At 44.8% G+C, this 17,380-nt stretch overlaps 2 protein-coding genes across 2 annotated transcripts in view; one reads left to right on the forward strand and one right to left on the reverse strand.

Moving 5' to 3' along the window:
* The window catches only part of LOC108701997 (traf2 and NCK-interacting protein kinase), a 1,005,599-nt gene that overhangs the window by 539,096 nt on the left and 449,123 nt on the right, over positions 1 to 17,380 (reverse strand). The gene's annotated exons all lie outside the window — the stretch shown is intronic.
* Positions 9,617 to 15,421, forward strand: nsfl1c.L (NSFL1 (p97) cofactor (p47) L homeolog). Its single transcript, NM_001086718.2, is given in 9 exon segments — positions 9,617 to 9,742; positions 10,456 to 10,553; positions 10,632 to 10,706; positions 11,613 to 11,778; positions 12,107 to 12,199; positions 13,919 to 14,028; positions 14,153 to 14,290; positions 14,367 to 14,531; positions 15,067 to 15,421. Coding segments are annotated over 9 exon segments (1,113 nt in total). The 5' UTR covers positions 9,617 to 9,637; the 3' UTR covers positions 15,230 to 15,421.

A 17,380-nucleotide genomic window follows, 5' to 3' on the forward strand; every position in this document is an offset into this window, starting at 1 on the left:
GATTGGCTCCCTTGTTTCTGCGAAAGGGTCTACTGGTGAATATAGAGAGTTTGTTGTATGGTCTCCTTATATAGTTATATAAAATTATCATATCCCCCCTTAACTGGCTCTTCTCCAAATTAACCAATGTCAACTTGGCCAGCCTTTCCCCATAATTGAACCCTTCCATTCCCTTTAGTTGCTCTTCTTTGACCTCTAATTCAGGGATATCCCATTTGAGCACTGGAGCCCAGAACTGCATGGCATTTTCAAGATGGGGCATTACCAGTGCTCTGTGAAGTGGAACAGTGTCGGACTGGGACACCAGGGGCCCATCCAAATACTTTGACCAGGTGCCCACCAATTAATCTTAGACCAGGGGCCCACTCTTCCTCTCCTTTCTTCTTCTCCTCATTCAACCTCTATTATGCTAGTCTCTTTTCTTTACATACTATACTCTATTTTTCCAACTATTTAGCCCCTTTGCTCTCATATAAATAGGGAATGCCCATTAAATAGGCCCAATGTTTAGCAGCATGAGGGTCCACTGACACCTGGGCCCACCGGGACTTTTTCTGGTATCCCGGTGGGACAGTCCGACACTGAAGTGGAAGAATGACCATCTTCTCCCGCAAATCAATTGCCTTTTTAGTACAAGTGTAGAGTACAAGAGGAACCAATAAGTTAACTTTCATATTTGTGTTCATAGAGGGGACGTGGATATTTTTCATAACATTAGCATACTATACATGTTAACTGGTGGTAACATATTGTGTGTGCATAACAATCCTTCATACAGCATATGACCTGAAGCAGTGGGTTGGGTCGTATTATTGACCATTATTAAACTGTGCCTGAGGGTTTTTATCAAGCCATTTGCCACAGATTTTATTGAACTTGTTTGTACAACCTCTTTTGAGGTAGATTATACATTCCAGATTGCAGGTTTCATTCACACTATTTACCCAGGTTTGGACCTCTGGGGGAAATCTACTTTTCTAGGTTTGTGTTATTATTTAAAACAAGCTAAAACAAGTGTTTCTTGGGCAAACATTTCTGAAGCAGCAGACCCTTAGAGTTGTTTGTAATTAAACCTGAGTTCAGACCAAATCTTTGCATTAGTTCTTGTACCTTAGTAATGGTTTTCCTTCTGCCTCCTAAATATAGCAATATGTCATCTGTGTATATTTGAATATGGTCTTCCAGGGGGCACATTTTAAGACCAACTATGTCTCGGTGTGATCGGACATGATGTGCCAAGAGTTCCATGGCTAAGAATCAGATAAACAATAATCTGGAGAGGGGACAGCCCTGCCTGGTACCCCTTACCCAGTGGAAAGGAGTTAGTTAGTTCTCCATTGACCCGTATGGAAGCATTTGGAGCTTTGTATAATAACTTAATCATTTTAATGTATTCACTGTCTAATCCAAACTATTCAAGGACTAGCCAGAGATGTGGCCATTCAACAGTATCAAACACCTTGGCAATTTCGAAGGCTACGACCATTCTTTGTCCGGGGTTTTCATGAGCATGTGCCAGGTTGACACATAGACGCCTAATATTGAGCTTGTGTGAAAGCTGTGGAAGTTGGATTTCATATAGAAATTGAGAGATTAATTGTGTATTGTTTTGCAGGTGGGATGTATAAAGAGTTTTGTAAAAGTTGTGGAGAATAGCTTGGATGTGACCAGTCTGCATGGTTAATTTCCATGGGTATAATATAATTCAGATATTATGGGTGGGGTTTCGTGCATTTTGGCCAGATATGCCAATAGTTTACCTTTTCACTATGCTCAAAGAAGTTTGCCCTGTTAAATAGGAGTCCTCTTTTGGCTTTATGTTGTAGTAAAGTGTTGTATGCTGCCTCTGCCTGTCTTAAAGACTGTAGATGTTGTGGTTATCGGTCTCTCTGACTTTGTATGATCAGATGTTGGATTTGTTGTTCTAGGTTTGTTTCCTCTCGGGCAGAGGTTTTTTTGAGGCTGTAATATCTGAGTGAAGTAAACCGGGCCGGATTTCTGTGCCTGGTGCCCCTAGGCCGGCAGGTCCTAGCACCCGCCTCTTTTACGCATGCCCCAATACCAGTGCAAGCGTGCATGAGCGAATGCTGCTGGCTGGGGAGCTGCGGCTACCCAGTGCTAAACGAGAATGCAGCTGGGCGGCATGCCGCCCCTGAAAATTTGCCGTCCTAGGCACGGGCTTAAAGGCTTCCCAGGCTGTCTCAAAATTAAATTCTATACTTTCATTGTTATTTATGATGTTTAACCACATGGGATTAAATGACCACGGTTTACATTGATGTTGTAAAGGAGAGAGTCATTGGCCCAGAACAGCTGTAGGGGTGCGTGATCTGAGATCCCCTGTGGGCTGTGTGCAGGGCCACTATCAGAAATCACAGGGCTCTATATGATAAATTTCTGGCCCCCTTGACCACGCCCACCCCACAGGCCCCGCCCTAGACCCCAGTAAAAAAGTCACACAAACATGGGCACTAAAAACCCATTGGTTGACAGGGGCCAGTTCCCCTTTTACAAGTTAAAAATACCATTGGTGGTCAGGGGCCCAGTAGAAAACTGAAGAAAACATTGGTGGCCAGGAACCACCCTGTACAATTTTTTTAAAAAGACATTGGTAGTCAGGGTGCCCATAGAATATTTTTTTAGAAATTGGTGACCAGGGGCCTATAGAGGATTAAAATAATACTTTGGTGGCCAGGGCCAGGGTCGGACTGCCCCGGCAGGATACCGGAATATAATCCGGTGGGCCCCCTACCCTCATGGGCCCCCACCGGGCCAGACACCCCTCTCCAGATTGTACCCCAAAACTGTTTTCCTGCACCACGCAGTGCCAAATGCGCATGCGCGCTGAGTAACGCCATTATCACATGCGATCCAGCTTTTAAACATGCGTGCCGGGGTTCAGCCTGCAAGCTGTTAAGGGGGGCCCAGTTAATTCAGAAAGTGCAGCACAGCCGGGCCCCCTTTAGGCCCCAGCCGAGTACAGTGGCCCTGCTTAGCACTGTAGTGTGGCAGCCAATCACCAGCTTGGCTACCTGACAAGGAAACCACATCTTATCTTTCAGTGTGGAAAAACAGGGCTTTTAAAAAATGTAAATATGACGCCTTAACTACAGGACTGTCTACAGCTAAGCTCTTTGGTACCCTTCATGTGCTATTTTCTCAAAGGAGGTCTTCACCATGGACCAAAAGCACATATTAAAGCAATATTATTGCAGGGTATCGCAAACTGCTGCTTGCAGTTGGTGCATTTTAGCTGTTTGAAAATCATCTGGAGGAACACTCTGCATGCCTTTGAGATGGTGAAGAGAAACAAATTTAAAAGATATGCAAGAATTCACACACAGAAGCATGTAAGTTACACAGAAGCAGTATGATCCCATAGGGCTTAGTAACACATATAAATACCCCCTTAATACATGGCCCTCCTCCCTTTAAAAACATTAACCCTTTTCATTTCAAGTTTGAACTTCCCCTCCAGCCTATCCAATCCCCATGCAGCTGTCCCAGGACTTAAACTTCAGTGACCAATTGGAAGTAAAGAAAATTTGCTAGCATGAAAATGATGCCGGCGTATGAGCTCCTGCCCTCCCTTCTGAAGTCTGCAGTTCTCTGACAGCAGGGGGGCCTGTCTGAACAAATAAGTGTGACATGGCCAGACCCCCTAAGCCACAAAAACCCACAGGGCCCGGGACAAGTGTCCCCCCTGTACCCCCCTGATGGAAGCTCTGGCTGTGTGTATATTTGGAAACAGTTCTTTAGAGACAAAGACCATGTCAATCCTAGATAGGGACATGTGTGAAGCTGAAAAGCAAGAGAAGCCTTTATATGTGACGTGTAAGTGCCTCCATGCCTCATGGAGACCCAAATTATTCATTAATAAAAGAAGATTTGTAGATCTACTATATTGTTTTGTAAAGTTTCATCCAGGACTGTGTTGAAATCCCCAGTGGCAATAACTGTGCACGTGGTTGGTTGGCTACATATGTTGAGTAATAATTGAGTTATACATTTGTCCGTGTAAGGTGGTGGAATATATATGTTGGTGAGTACAGTTTCCTTCAGAATAATGTAGCAATGTATATGGATCAAGTGACCTTGTGGGTCTGACCGTAGAGAGAGGCATTTGAAATTGGCTGATTTTGTGATTAGTGTGGTAACACTAATTAATTATTATTAATTAATTTTGGTAGTGTGTTATGTTGAGAAAAAGGAGTGGAAGGTCCATCCTACCCATGGTCTCTTCAAGGCTAACAATTTGCAAAACCCTGCTGCCACCAGCACTGGACCCCCTACAGTTCGCATACCGTCAAAATTTCTCAACAGACGATGCAATAGCCATCACCCTCCATCTGGCCATCTCTCATCTGGACAAAAAAGACACCTACGTTCGAATTCTGTTCATAGACTTCAGTTCAGCATTCAACACTATCATTCCTCAGCATCTGATAGAAAAGCTTGCTTTGACTGAACACCTCCTTCTACAGTTGGGTTCTGGACTTCCTGACCGACAGACCTCAGTCAGTCAGGATTGGAAACATCATCTCCAGAACCACCATACTGAGCACCGGAGCCCCCCAAGGCTGTGTGCTTAGTCCTCTACTGTTCACTCTGCTGACACATGATTGTGCAGCCACACACAGCACAAATCACATCATAAAGTTCACTGATGACACGACCGGTGGGTCTCATCAGCAATAATGACGAGTCACCATACAGAGAGGAGGTGCAGCGGTTAACAGACTGGTGCACAGCCAACAACCTGTCTCTCAATGTAGACAAAACAAAGGAGATGGTTGTTGACTTTAGGAAGACTAGGAGTGACCACCTGCCACTGTAGATCAACGCTCTAATGTGGAGATTGTCAAAAGCACCAAATTCCTTGGTGTCCACCTGGCCGGAGAACCTCACCTGGTCCCACAACACCAACTACTACCAAGAAAGCCCAACAGCGCCTCTACTTCCTGCGCAAGCTGAGGAAATCTCCCATCATCGATACTCAAAACCTTCTACAGAGGGACTATAGAGAGCATCCTGAGCAGCTGTATCACTGTCTGGGCTGGGAACTGCACTGTCATGGAGCGCAAGACCCTACAGAAAATAGTGAAGACAGCAGAGAAGGTCATAGGTGTCTCTCTTCCTTCCATCATGGACATTTACACCACTCGCTGCATCTGTAAAGCCACCAGCATTATGGCTGATCCAACACACCCCTCTCACTCACTGTTCACACTCCTGTCATCTGGAAAAAGGTACCAAAGCCTTAGGGCCCTCACTACCAGACTGTGTAACAGTTTCTTCCCCCAAGCCATAAGGCTCCTGAATACTCAGGGACCGGACAGATCTCTCACACACATACTCCATCTGACCTTACTATATACCACAACATTACACAGCCACTGTACGCCATTGTATAAATAAATAGCCGTTGGATACAATTGTTCTCTGTGAGCACATCTGCACTTTATCATGTTCTTACTACTATCATATCACAATGATACACCCATCATGTCTGACATTTAGCAGTATTTACTTAACATATTACATCTGCTGAGTGTGCAATGTCTTGTCCTGTCCCTGCACTATGCTTTCCTGTCTTGCAGGAGTTGCATATTTTTGCACTTGCACTATTTGTCTGTTGTCCGGTACATCTATGTTGTGTGTAGCACCATGGTCCTAGAGGAACATTGTTTTGTTTCACTGTGTACTGTACAAACGTATAGGGATGAAATGACAATAAACTCACTCATGACTCTTGCTACTTAAGTGTGTCTCTTGCAACATTATCACCTCTGATGACCATTTTTTGACATTGTCCAACACCAGTTTTCATTTTACTCGATCATTAAGACCGCAGAAGTTCCATGTTAGGATCCAACATATTTCCTATGAAGTAAACAATATATCATATATTATATATCTTGTATTCTTTATGTGTCTCCTAATTAATCTAAATGAAAAAGAATGCCAATACTTGTAGTTGCAGCAAACAGAGTGATCCCAAATTTATTCAATGGTGCTATACAACACTTTTCAAACGATCAAACGTTTAGGGACCGCATGGCCCTTCCTCGGGGCTTCATTTGGATTTACTACTGGCGTGTGGCTAGGCCAGTGCCATATACCTGCATCCCCTGAACTGATTTTGTATGAATTGAGTAACATCTCCTAATTAATCTACCTGGAGTAAACTATGTAACAATATAACTGCTTAAAACCCTTCCCTTGCAGACCACCAGTTCAGTAGAGAGCATTTCCATCCTTTCTGCTCTGTCCCAACTTGAGCAGAATTTGACCCTTAACATAAGGGTGGTAACATATGCTAAGATATGGGGAGATTTAGTCGCCCTGCAACAAATCGCCTCTTCTTCGGCGACTAATCCCCCTGAAAAGCCTTCCCATCGACAAGAATCTAAATTGCCAGCAGGGTGGCACTTGTTTTCTGAAGTTCCCTCACAAGGAAACTTCGGCAACTTTGGAAAACAAATCGCTCCAAGTGCCATCCCACTGGTGATTTAGATTCTAGCTGGCAGTAGATTAGTCGCCCGAAGAAGAGGCGATTCTCCCAGAATATTAGCATGTGTCACTAGCCTTAACAGTTACAAAACAATTAATAAATTCTGCTAGGTAAACAATGGGTGGGCAGACCACTCACAGTAATGATAAGCTACAATTATGTAGACTGTAGTGGGCTAATGTGGGCTGGGCGCCACTGCTCTGGAGCCACAATAGATGTCACTATAGAAACACCCGCCATTAATTACAGGCAATTAGGATCAGTATAACAAGTACCAGATTAGACCTGAAACAATACATAGTATATGTTGTATCAATTGCGGAGTATCCGCTTTTGTCTCAGTTTTGTAATAAGAACGAGGGCATTAGGCCCAATGTGGGTTGGTTCCTCTGATCTCTGTTATTTTTGGGCCACCCATTGAAGTACTTAGATTTAGTCTATGTCCTAAGTTTCAACTGTCACTTCCACAGCTGACAGTGCAGTTTAATAGGGGTGTGCAGCATATAGGGCATCCCATACAAGGACAAACGTTAAAGACTGGCAGCTTCCAGCCAGGTTGAAGCTTCCTGTGGTGTAGCGAAAAAATGCATGGTGCCATTTGTTTGAACTCTAAATGCTGGGCTGGATAAAGCATGAAGTATACAATTTTTTTCCCCTGAGCTTCTGTTTGATGTTTTGAATTCAGGACCTCTGTTTTTCCGATTACCAGTGATAAATCGGGATATAATGCTATTTTGGTATTTCCATATAGCAGTTGCCCTTTGATTCTGGCCATTGCCCGTAGAGTATCCCTGTCCTTTGAATTTAGTAGATGGGCGATTAGGGCTGTAGGAGGGGCACCTGGGATGGGAGCCTTCATCGGTATGTGGTGTGCTCTTTCTATGGTGAAGGAGGAAGAAAGATGTTACCTCAAAAGTGTCCCACAGCCATTTCCCCACAAAGCACTCTGCATTAGTACCCTCTGCCCATTCCAGGAACCCAACCAACCGGATGTTGTTTCGCCTCAAACGATTTTCAAAATCATCTGCTTTAGATTGCCATCATGTAACTGCCTGATGGAGATCCTGTATTTGCTGTGGAAAAGGGTTGCACATATTCTTCAGCCTCAATCAGTGTCGGACTGGCCCACCGGGATACCAGGAAAACTCCAGGTGGGCCCAGGTGTCAGTGGGCCCTCTTGCCTCTAACCATTTGGTCTATTTCATGGTCATTCCCTATTTATTAATGGGGAAAAAAGAGGCCTAATAATGGAAGAATAGAGTATAGTATGTAGAGGTAAAAGACTAAGAGAATAAAGAGGTTGAGTGAGGAGAGGAGGAATAATAGTTTGGAAAATGGGCCCTCAGACTAAGGTTTTCTGGTGGGCCACTGGCATCCCAGTCCTACACTGGCCTCAACAGTGTGTTCACGCAGCTTTTGCTTCAGAATTCAGAATTTTACTTTCAACTCCTTTGTTTTTGTTGTAATGAGGGTTGTGCAAATGTCCCCTGGTAGTTTTGATCTCTACTAGCAAGTCAGTTAGTGATGGCTCTGGATCTTTGGCAGGGCTGCCGGGAGGTGAGGGTTCTGAGGGAGAGGCGTGGTGCATATTGGCGCCATTTTCTTCCCTGGCGTATCAGTTCCAGCCATGCGGTGGCCTTTGCAGCTTTCTTCTGCTTCTTATTTGGCCCCATTTTGTGCCGCTGGGGTAGAGGAGTTAGAGAAGTGGTAAAGTGATCCTTGCTGGCTTATTTAAGTCTCCGCCTGGCCAAGTTATCAAAGTACCAGAGGGTGTAGTCCATTCCTACCCTGGGTTGCCATTGGGTTATTTGGGATAGACACTGGGTTAAATTGAGATTGCCATTGGATTATTTGGGATTGCCATTGGGTTAGTTGGGATTGCCATTGGGTTAGTTGGGATTGCCATTGGGTTATTTGGGATTGCCATTGGGTTAGTTGGGATAGACACTGGGTTAGTTGGGATTGACACTGGGTTATTTAAGATAGACACAGGGTTAGTTGGTATTGACATTGGGTTATTTGGGATAGACACTGGGGCTCATTTATAAACACTTGGCAAATTTGCACCTGGGCAGTAACCCATAGCAACCAATCAGTGACTGGCTTTTTTCCACAAGCTGCAGGTTGAACAATGAAAGCAAACATTTGATTGGTTGCCATGAGTTACTGCCCAGGTGCAAATTTGCCCAGTGTTTATAAATGAGCCCCACTGGGTTTAGTTGAGATTGCCATTGGGTTATTTGAGTTTGCCATTGGGTTATTTGGGATTGCCATTGGGTTAGTTGAGATAGACACTGGGTTAGTTGGTATTGACATTGGGTTATTTGGAATAGACATTGGGTTACTTGGGATTGACATTGGGTTATTTGGTATAGACACTGAGTTAGTTGAGATTGTCATTGGGTTATTTGGGATAGACACTGGGTTAGCTGCATAACTCCCAACTGTCCTGTTTTTGCCAGCTCAACCCACTGAAATTGTACTGAAATGTCCAGATTTTCTCTGTGATTTCCTGCACTGAACAGCCAGAAAAAGATACAATGTTCCTAACTTAACAGAGAGTCCAGAAGAGATACCATTGTAACAATTTAAGATAAGCAAATATGCAATTGTAACAATTTAAGATAAGTAGGTCTCTTGGCGAAAATGACTTGCAGTTTAAAGGGCAATTCACTTTCATTAGCAAAACTGTAATACATAAAAACCACAGGAATGTGTTGAAACTTTCATAACCTGCCAAAATTTGTAAAATTAACACGGTAATTAGGGGGTGTGGTCACAAAAATGGGCGTGGCCAAAACCTTTTCATCTCTCTTTCTATTTCCAAAATATTGGGAGGTTAGTTGGGATAAACACAAGGTAAATCAGAAAAAAAAGCCCTGGCTAAGCTATGTACCAGAGGGTGTAGTTCATTCCTACCCTACCCAGCATTCCCTGGGTCACAACATCAACTTTTATGTAAGTAACAAAAAAATAAAAATGTATAGGCAGTTGGATATAATATAGTGATGACCTGCGCTGGTACAATTTTATCCGACGGGGAATCAGGTTTCCGGCGTGCAGGGCGGAACCTTTGTGTCGGGCTGCAGTTTCCGGGGGTGAGGCAGAGTGGGTGCGCACAAGATGGCAGGGCAGCCGGAGGAAGCGGTTCATGAATTTGTGCTGGTAACCGGGGCGGAAGAAGAGCGGGCTCGGTTCTTCTTGGAGTCTGCGGGATGGGACCTACAGGTACTGCCCCGTCTTCACCTACGCACCAGTCCTTTCGTGCCTTATATATCTTGCACCCCCAAATGCAGGGCCCCATCTCTATTGTTCCCCAAAATGTGTCATGTCATCCTCATCCTTTGTAACCCAAAACCTGTCTTTTTCCCCAAGATCTGTGGCCCCATTCTTACGTTTGCTCAAATCCATCATAAACATGGGGCCCCCAATGACTCACCTTTAGCGCTTGCGCCCGGTGACAGGCCAAATGTTATTGCCAAGCACCCCTATTCTATGGGGGGGGGGAGACGTTGTGGAAGCATGCCCCATTTGGGGAAATCGATATGTGGAATGAGGGCCTCATTTATAAAAGCTATGTGTGTGGGACCCAAGCACCCCATGAGCAGTGCTCAATTCTAAATTCCTCTGTGGGACCTACTGACATTCCCAGGGTGTTTCTCTGTGGGACTCAGAACCTCATTCTCAGGGAGTTCCTCTGTGGGACCAAGAACCCCATTATCAGGGGGTTCCTCTGTGGGACCCAGAACCTCATTATCAGGGAGTTCCAATGTGGGACCAAAAACCCCATTCTGAGAGAGTTTCAGTGCAAGGCCTGTCCACACATGTGGAGGCTAATGCTTCCATAACGCCTTATGTACATTTACATCCCCTTGTATCCCCCTTATTAGTGTACTGGCACCTGCCACCCATCTGAGTAATCTGTCACTTTCTCCCATCAGCTGGCACTGGCAAGTTTCTATGAGGATGGAGGGGATGATGATATTGTTACACTACCACAACCGCCCCCAGGTTCTGTGTCCCATGGTTCTGGGCCTAGGTAAGTACTTTTCTAAGCAATGCCCTGAGGCCCTGTTACTGGGGCCACTCCCACAGCACTAACCTACCTTTCTCTCAGTGATCACAGGGTGACCTCCTTCAGGGATCTGGTTCATGCACAGGAGGAAGAAGAGGAGGAAGAGGAAGGTCAAAGGTCAGTCCAATTTGCGTATACCAGTGGAACATGGCCTTGTGATAGTGTAGGTTCTGTATGTAGATGAACCGCACCTCTCACCTTTTCCACGATGCTTCCTGCCCTGGTGGTTTTGTGATAGTTTAGGTTAATACTCACCAAGGCCTTGTGTGTGTAGAGGAACAATCACCAGAGGAATTCCGGCTTGTGATAGTGTAGGGCAGTGCTGTCCAACTTCTGTTGTACTGAGGGCTAGAATTGTTCTGGTCTACGCATTGGAGGGCCTATAATGGAAGTCAGTGTTGACCCTAACCCTTTTTAAAGCACACCTGCTTCAAACCAGGTAGAATATGGCACACACAGAGGGAGCATAGGGCAGGCAGAGTAGGGCACACACAGGGAGCATAGGGCAGGCAGAGTAGGGCACATACAGGCAGCATAGGGCAGGCAGAGTAGGGCACACACAAGAATCATAGGGCAGGCAGAGTTGGGCACACACAGGGAGTATAGAGCAGGCAGAGTAGGACACACATGGAGCATAGGGCAGGCAGAGTATGGCACACAGAGGCAGCTTAGCACTGGCAGAGTAGGGCACACACAGGGGGCATAGTGCAGGCAGAGTAGGGCACACACCAGTTGCATAGGGCAGGCAGGGTAGGGCACACACAGCGGGATCTTAGGGCAGCCAGAGTAGGGCACACACAGGGAGCATAGGACAGGCCAGAGTATGGCACTCAGGCAGAGTAGGGCACACACACACAGTTGGACAGCACTGGTGTTGGGGAATAATATTCTGGTTGCCGTTTAGCTGCAGAATATAAGGAAAAGAAGGGTTAGAGCAGGAAAGGGGCACTAGTGTAACCATAAGGCTGGGTTGTGAGACATAGAGTTCTGCTTCTCTGTTAATGTTAATTTATCACTTTGCAGGTTTTATGCAGGGGGCTCAGAAAGAAGTGGGCAACAGATTGTTGGACCCCCAAGAAAGAAGAACCCCAATGAATTAGTGGAAGATTTATTCAAAGGAGCCAAGGAGCATGGGGCTGTGGCTGTGGACCGTGCTGCGAAAAGTCCAGGAGAAAGCAGCAAACCTTCGGTGAGCAAAGCTTCTGCCACTTGTCTATTATCACGACTGAGAGGGAGAGGATATTTAGTGACTAAATAAAAAGGGGAAATAATCCCCCACACAATAAGGCCTTACCATTGGCACATAATAAAAGTCATTGACTCCAATTAAACAGAACTGATCATTATGGGATGTGGCTGCTTCTGCTTTGCTTGGCACTTGAACAGCATGAAATGCATTTCCAAAATCCAAATTCACATTGGGTTAATAGTGCAGCTTTGTAGTAGGGAGGATGTTGATTGTGGCCCTGTGCAGGATTAGAGTAACTCCAGCCTAATTCCACTTCTCTTCTTTGCAGGCATTTGTGGGGGGCGGGTACCGTTTGGGAGCCGCACCAGAGGAAGAGTCTGCTTATGTAACTGGATCCCGCAGGCAGAACTCTGCTCAGGATGTAAGTGCTTACAATATCTCCATGTATATGTTACAGCTCACTACTTGTCTGCTAAATGCTGTCATTTGGTGGGGCCACTTACAGCAGGCCAAATAAGTATTGAACACATCGGCCGTTTTCTCAGTAAATATATTTCTAATGTTGCTATTGATAGGAAATTTACACCAGATGTTGGTAACAACCCAAGTAATCCACATATACAAAAAAATCAAAACAAATAAGTCCATAAATTAAGTTATGTGTAATACTTATTGACGTGTTCAGTACTTCTTTTCCCTTCTGTATTTGAAGGAGAGGAAATAAGCAGAGGGATTTAAAGTAGGAGAAGGAGGGCCACATGCAACCTCAAAACACCAGTCTAGCACTAGTGAGCTACCTGAACTGAGGAATGAATTCATTGCTGGACAGTCAGTTATTTGGTGGCTGGCATGTAGTGGAATGAATAGGTGGGCAGTCAGCTGGGGAGACAGTGGAATGAATGGCTGGGTTGGCAGGCAGTGGAATGGATGATTAGGTGGGAAGTCAGTGAAATGATTGTTTGGGTGGGTAGTTGACTGGGGGGGCAGTCGAGTAAATGTTTAGGTGGGCAGTCAGGGGAATAACAGTAGATGGTTACCACTCGTAGACCCAGTTAAAGGAACAGTATCACCAAAAAGTGAAAATGTTTTAAAATAATGAAAATATAATGTACTGTTGCACTGCGCTGGTACAACTGGTGTGTTTGCTTCAGAAAGACTACTATAGTTTATATAAACAAACTGTGTAGCCATGTGGTCAGCCATTGAAAGGAGAAAAAGGCACAGGATACACAGCAGATAAGCTCTGTAGTATACAATGGATCTCTACTGAACTTATCTATCTACTATGTATCCTGTGCGTTGAATGGCTGCCACCGTGGCTACACAGCAGCTTGTTTATATAAACGATAGTAGTGTTTCTGGAGCAAAGACACAAGTTGTACCAGTGCAGAGCAACACTGTATTATATTGTCATTCATTTAAAACATTTTCATTTTTAGCTGTTACTGTTCTTTTAATGAATAATGAGTATAGACCCAGAAGCATTCAAGCAAGAGAGATCCCTACAGCTGCAGGGTGTAAGACTGCTGGTCAGGCAGTTCTGAGCCCTAAACAGAGGGCTAATCTCCTTCTGAGAGCTTGAAGGGATACAGTGTAACCAGATCCATTTTGCAGTACATTAATGAAAATATAATGTACTGTTGCACTGCGCTGGTACAACTGGTGTGTTTGCTTCAGAAAGACTACTATAGTTTATATAAACAAACTGTGTAGCCATGTGGGCAGCCATTCAAAGGAGAAAAAGGCACAGGATACACAGCAGATAAGCTCTGTAGTATACAATGGGACTCTACTGAACTTATCTATCTACTGTGTATCCTGTGCGTCGAATGGCTGCCAACGTGGCTACACAGCAGCTTGTTTATATAAACTATAGTAGTGTTTCTGGAGCAAAGACACAAGTTGTACCAGTGCAGAGCAACACTGTATTATATTGTCATTCATTTAAAACATTTTCATTTTTAGATGTTACTGTTCTTTTAATGAATAATGAGTATAGACCCAGAAGCATTCAAGCAAGAGAGATCCCTACAGCTGCAGGGTGTAAGACTGCTGGGCAGGCAGTTCTGAGCCCTAAAGAGAGGGCTAATCTTCTTCTGAGAGCTTGAAGGGATACAGTGTAACCAGATCCATTTTGCAGGTGCATGTGGTGCTGAAACTTTGGAAGAATGGCTTTAGTCTGGATGATGGAGAGCTCCGCAGTTATCAGGATCCGGGAAATGCGCAGTTCCTGGAAGCAATACGCCGAGGGTAAGAGCCATACTAAGATATAGGGTCGGGGTAGGGATACATACCTGGGCATCCACAGGAAGTTGCCCATCACATGTGGCTGGTGAGTACTGTGCGCACAGTTTATCTTTCCCTCTGTGTGCAGGGAAATCCCGGCAGATCTGCGCCGATTGGCTCAAGGCGGCCAGGTGAATCTGGATATGGAAGATCATCGGGATGAAGACTATGTAAAACCCAAAGTCAGCTTCAAAGCATTCACAGGAGAGGGCCAGAAGTTGGGCAGGTGAGGAAGCCTATGGGCAGATGGGCTTGTAGGTTGCCATGTTTGGTCACTTACCCACTTGTTGGTTTCTTCCCAGCACGGCACTGCATGTTCCAAGCGAGGCTTCCCCAAGGCAGCAGGAACAGAATGAAGGCAATGCCAGCTCGTCTGTCCTCCTTAATGATTGTGAGCCAGTCACCAGCATCCAGATTCGACTGGCAGACGGTGGGCGGCTAGTTCAGAAATTTAATCACAGCCACAGGTATTGCCTGAAATCAGTGTATTGACCGCTGATTACTTCTGTCTATGGGGCTCTGGCTCTCTGAAATTATAAGGGGAGCAAAGCCTTCATTTTATATGTACAGTTTATAATGAATTCATTAATCCCTCCTCACCTTTTCCCTCCCCTAGGTGCAAAACTAATCTGTCTGTCATATTGCGTAATCCCAACAGTATTATATTATATCCTCAGAAGCTCAGCTCCTTGTATTGAGTAATCTTTATATAGGGAATAATATGCCTCTCTTTGTAAAGTTTTTTTTTAATAATCAGTCTTGCGACTTTAAATGTCAAAGAACCCCTCGGTGACTTCTAATATCCTAATGATTTACAGTGTGGGGGGGGGTACATTATTCTTTGTGTGGTACAATGGGGGGGTGCATTATTCTACGTGTGATACAGTGGGGGGGGTACATAATTCTATATAGATCTAGAAGACAATGATACAGTTAGGTAGACTGTGTGTGCATCACTAGCAGTGTGAGCGGAGCACCCACCATACTTTTTCTCCTACACAGGATCCGGGACATCCGCCTGTTCATAGTGAATGCCCGCCCTGCCATGGCACTTAGCAGATTCGTGCTTATGACTACTTTCCCCAACAAAGATCTGAATGATGAGGATCTGACCCTGAAGGATGCAAATCTCTTGAATGCCGTCATTGTGCAGCGATTAATATGATCCTCCCCTTTGCCTCCTGCTTCCCCTTCCTCCTGCAGCTTGCACCCCCTCCCCATGCTGGTGACTTGGAGTCATTCTATGTTGTAGCCCTGGGCTCTCAATGCTTTGGGTGGACTGCTTCCCTCTCCAGCCTTGTTCTGCAGAATTTGTAATAGGAGTTGGACTTAACTATGAAATAAAGAGAAAACGAGTGTTCAGCGTGATTGTGCCAGTGCTTATGGGGTGAATAGCGGGTTATGTTGTTGGTCATGCCAGTGCTTATGGGGTGGATAGCGGGTTATGTTGTTGGTTGTGCCAGTGCTTATGGGGTGGGTAGTGGGTTATTGTGCAGGTTGTGCCAGTGCTTATGGGAAGGTTATTATGTGGGTTGTGCCAGTTGCAGTTTATTAACATATTAACAGCAATGAGGTTAAGCAAACCCTAGACGAAGAGGAGAGGGAATTGTCACTCCTAATGAGCTGTAACAGCCCCCCAGACCATAATAGATCTCACTCCTTCCTCATCAGTTTAAAGTCCCAAGATTTCAGGGAATGTGCCTGTTACCCACAAGGCAGTAGAAAGGATATGGGAAAGCCCCAAAAACAACAGCACATCTGGTTGGTGTCACACCCAGTCATGAGCCTATTGGCTGCCATTATGATAAGTGCGTGTGTGCACTGCCACCTGCAGCTTTACTGCCCTTCCTCATTGGTGCTCCCATGTCACCTGCACAACCCCATTGGAAACTGTTTCCTGTTACTTACACATGGCAGTGGGCACCATAGGGTTAATCCCTCCCGTCGTAGGCGGAACAGGAACAAGTGAAAAAATTAGCCTCCCTTCCCCACTGCCGCCATCTTTTTTTTCTTCCTGCACTCCCCCTAACTAAGTGCCAGCGTAGTGCCATCTCCTGCGCTAAAGCTCCGGGACCGAGCTTAAAGGCTTATGTGAGTCTCGGGAGGGACTGGCGAGTCCATGGCCATCCGTTGCCGATCAGCTTAGTAAACCACAAAGCCTGAAAAACGCGAAAACGTTAAAAACGCGCCATATGGGATTAGACATGGATGTCAACTCTCTCTCTAGTTGCTGCCAAACAGTCGGATTGTGCTACTATTAGGGGTACTAACTGTAAGTAGTATTGTCACACCTGAGCCTTTTTTTTGGTAAGTATCAGTACTTATTGTTTGTTTTAACAGGGGACTGGGGACTGGTGTGAGTTCTAGACGCTCAGGCTCTAGGGGGTGAGTGTATTTGATTTTTAAGAAAATCATGAATACTCAGATGACAGTTCCTTAATAAAAACATTTTTTCTGCAGAATTTCTCCAGTCAGAGAAGAACAAAGGAAGAAATCCAGTAGAAATAAATGCACCTCATGTGGACATGCAGCATTGCGAGATAAAAGATTATGTAAAAAATGCCTGGCTGAAGCTGCTGGGGTCAACTCTAAACAGTTTTCGGATCTGATGGACTGGATGAAGGAATCATTCAACAACTCTGTCCAACATGGTTTCTCAGGTCACAGATAAAGTCCTAAGCAACCTGAACTCAGAACATACCAGTGCTAATGACAGCAAAAGCTTCAGACAAAGAGATACTGTCTCCTCAGTAACAGAAGGTGAAATTTCGGAATCTGATTCAGAAGAGGAAGAATCAGACATATCTCTAGATTTATTAAAGCTATAAGAAATACACTAGATTTAAGAGATGAATCTACACCAGCTAACAAAGGCGACAAAATTTTCAAATCGTCAGCTAAGAAAAAACATCTATTTCCATTACATGAGGTAATTAAGATAACCATGAAAACTGAGTGGGAAACGCCAGATAAGAAAGTTGCTCTTTCCAGGAAATTTAAGAAAATGTTTCAGATGAAGACGCAAAAACTTGGGATAACATACCCAAAGTAGATGCATCCATCACCGGGGTTGCCAGAAGAACCACGCTACCTGTAGACAAGGGGCTGTCTCTCAAAGACACAATGGAAAGAAGACAAGACGCAACTTTAAAGAAATCATATCTCCTTAATGGGGCTATTTGCAAGGCAGAAGTAGCTAATACCACAACAGCTAGAGCAAACAAAATTTGGATTAATGAGCTGGAAAACACCATCAAATCAGGGACAGAAAGTCCAAACTTCTGGAGATGCTCCACAACATCAAGAAGCCTCACTA

Source organism: Xenopus laevis, chromosome 9_10L (genome assembly GCF_017654675.1).
Source record: "Xenopus laevis strain J_2021 chromosome 9_10L, Xenopus_laevis_v10.1, whole genome shotgun sequence".
Taxonomy (NCBI): Eukaryota; Metazoa; Chordata; class Amphibia; order Anura; family Pipidae; genus Xenopus; species Xenopus laevis.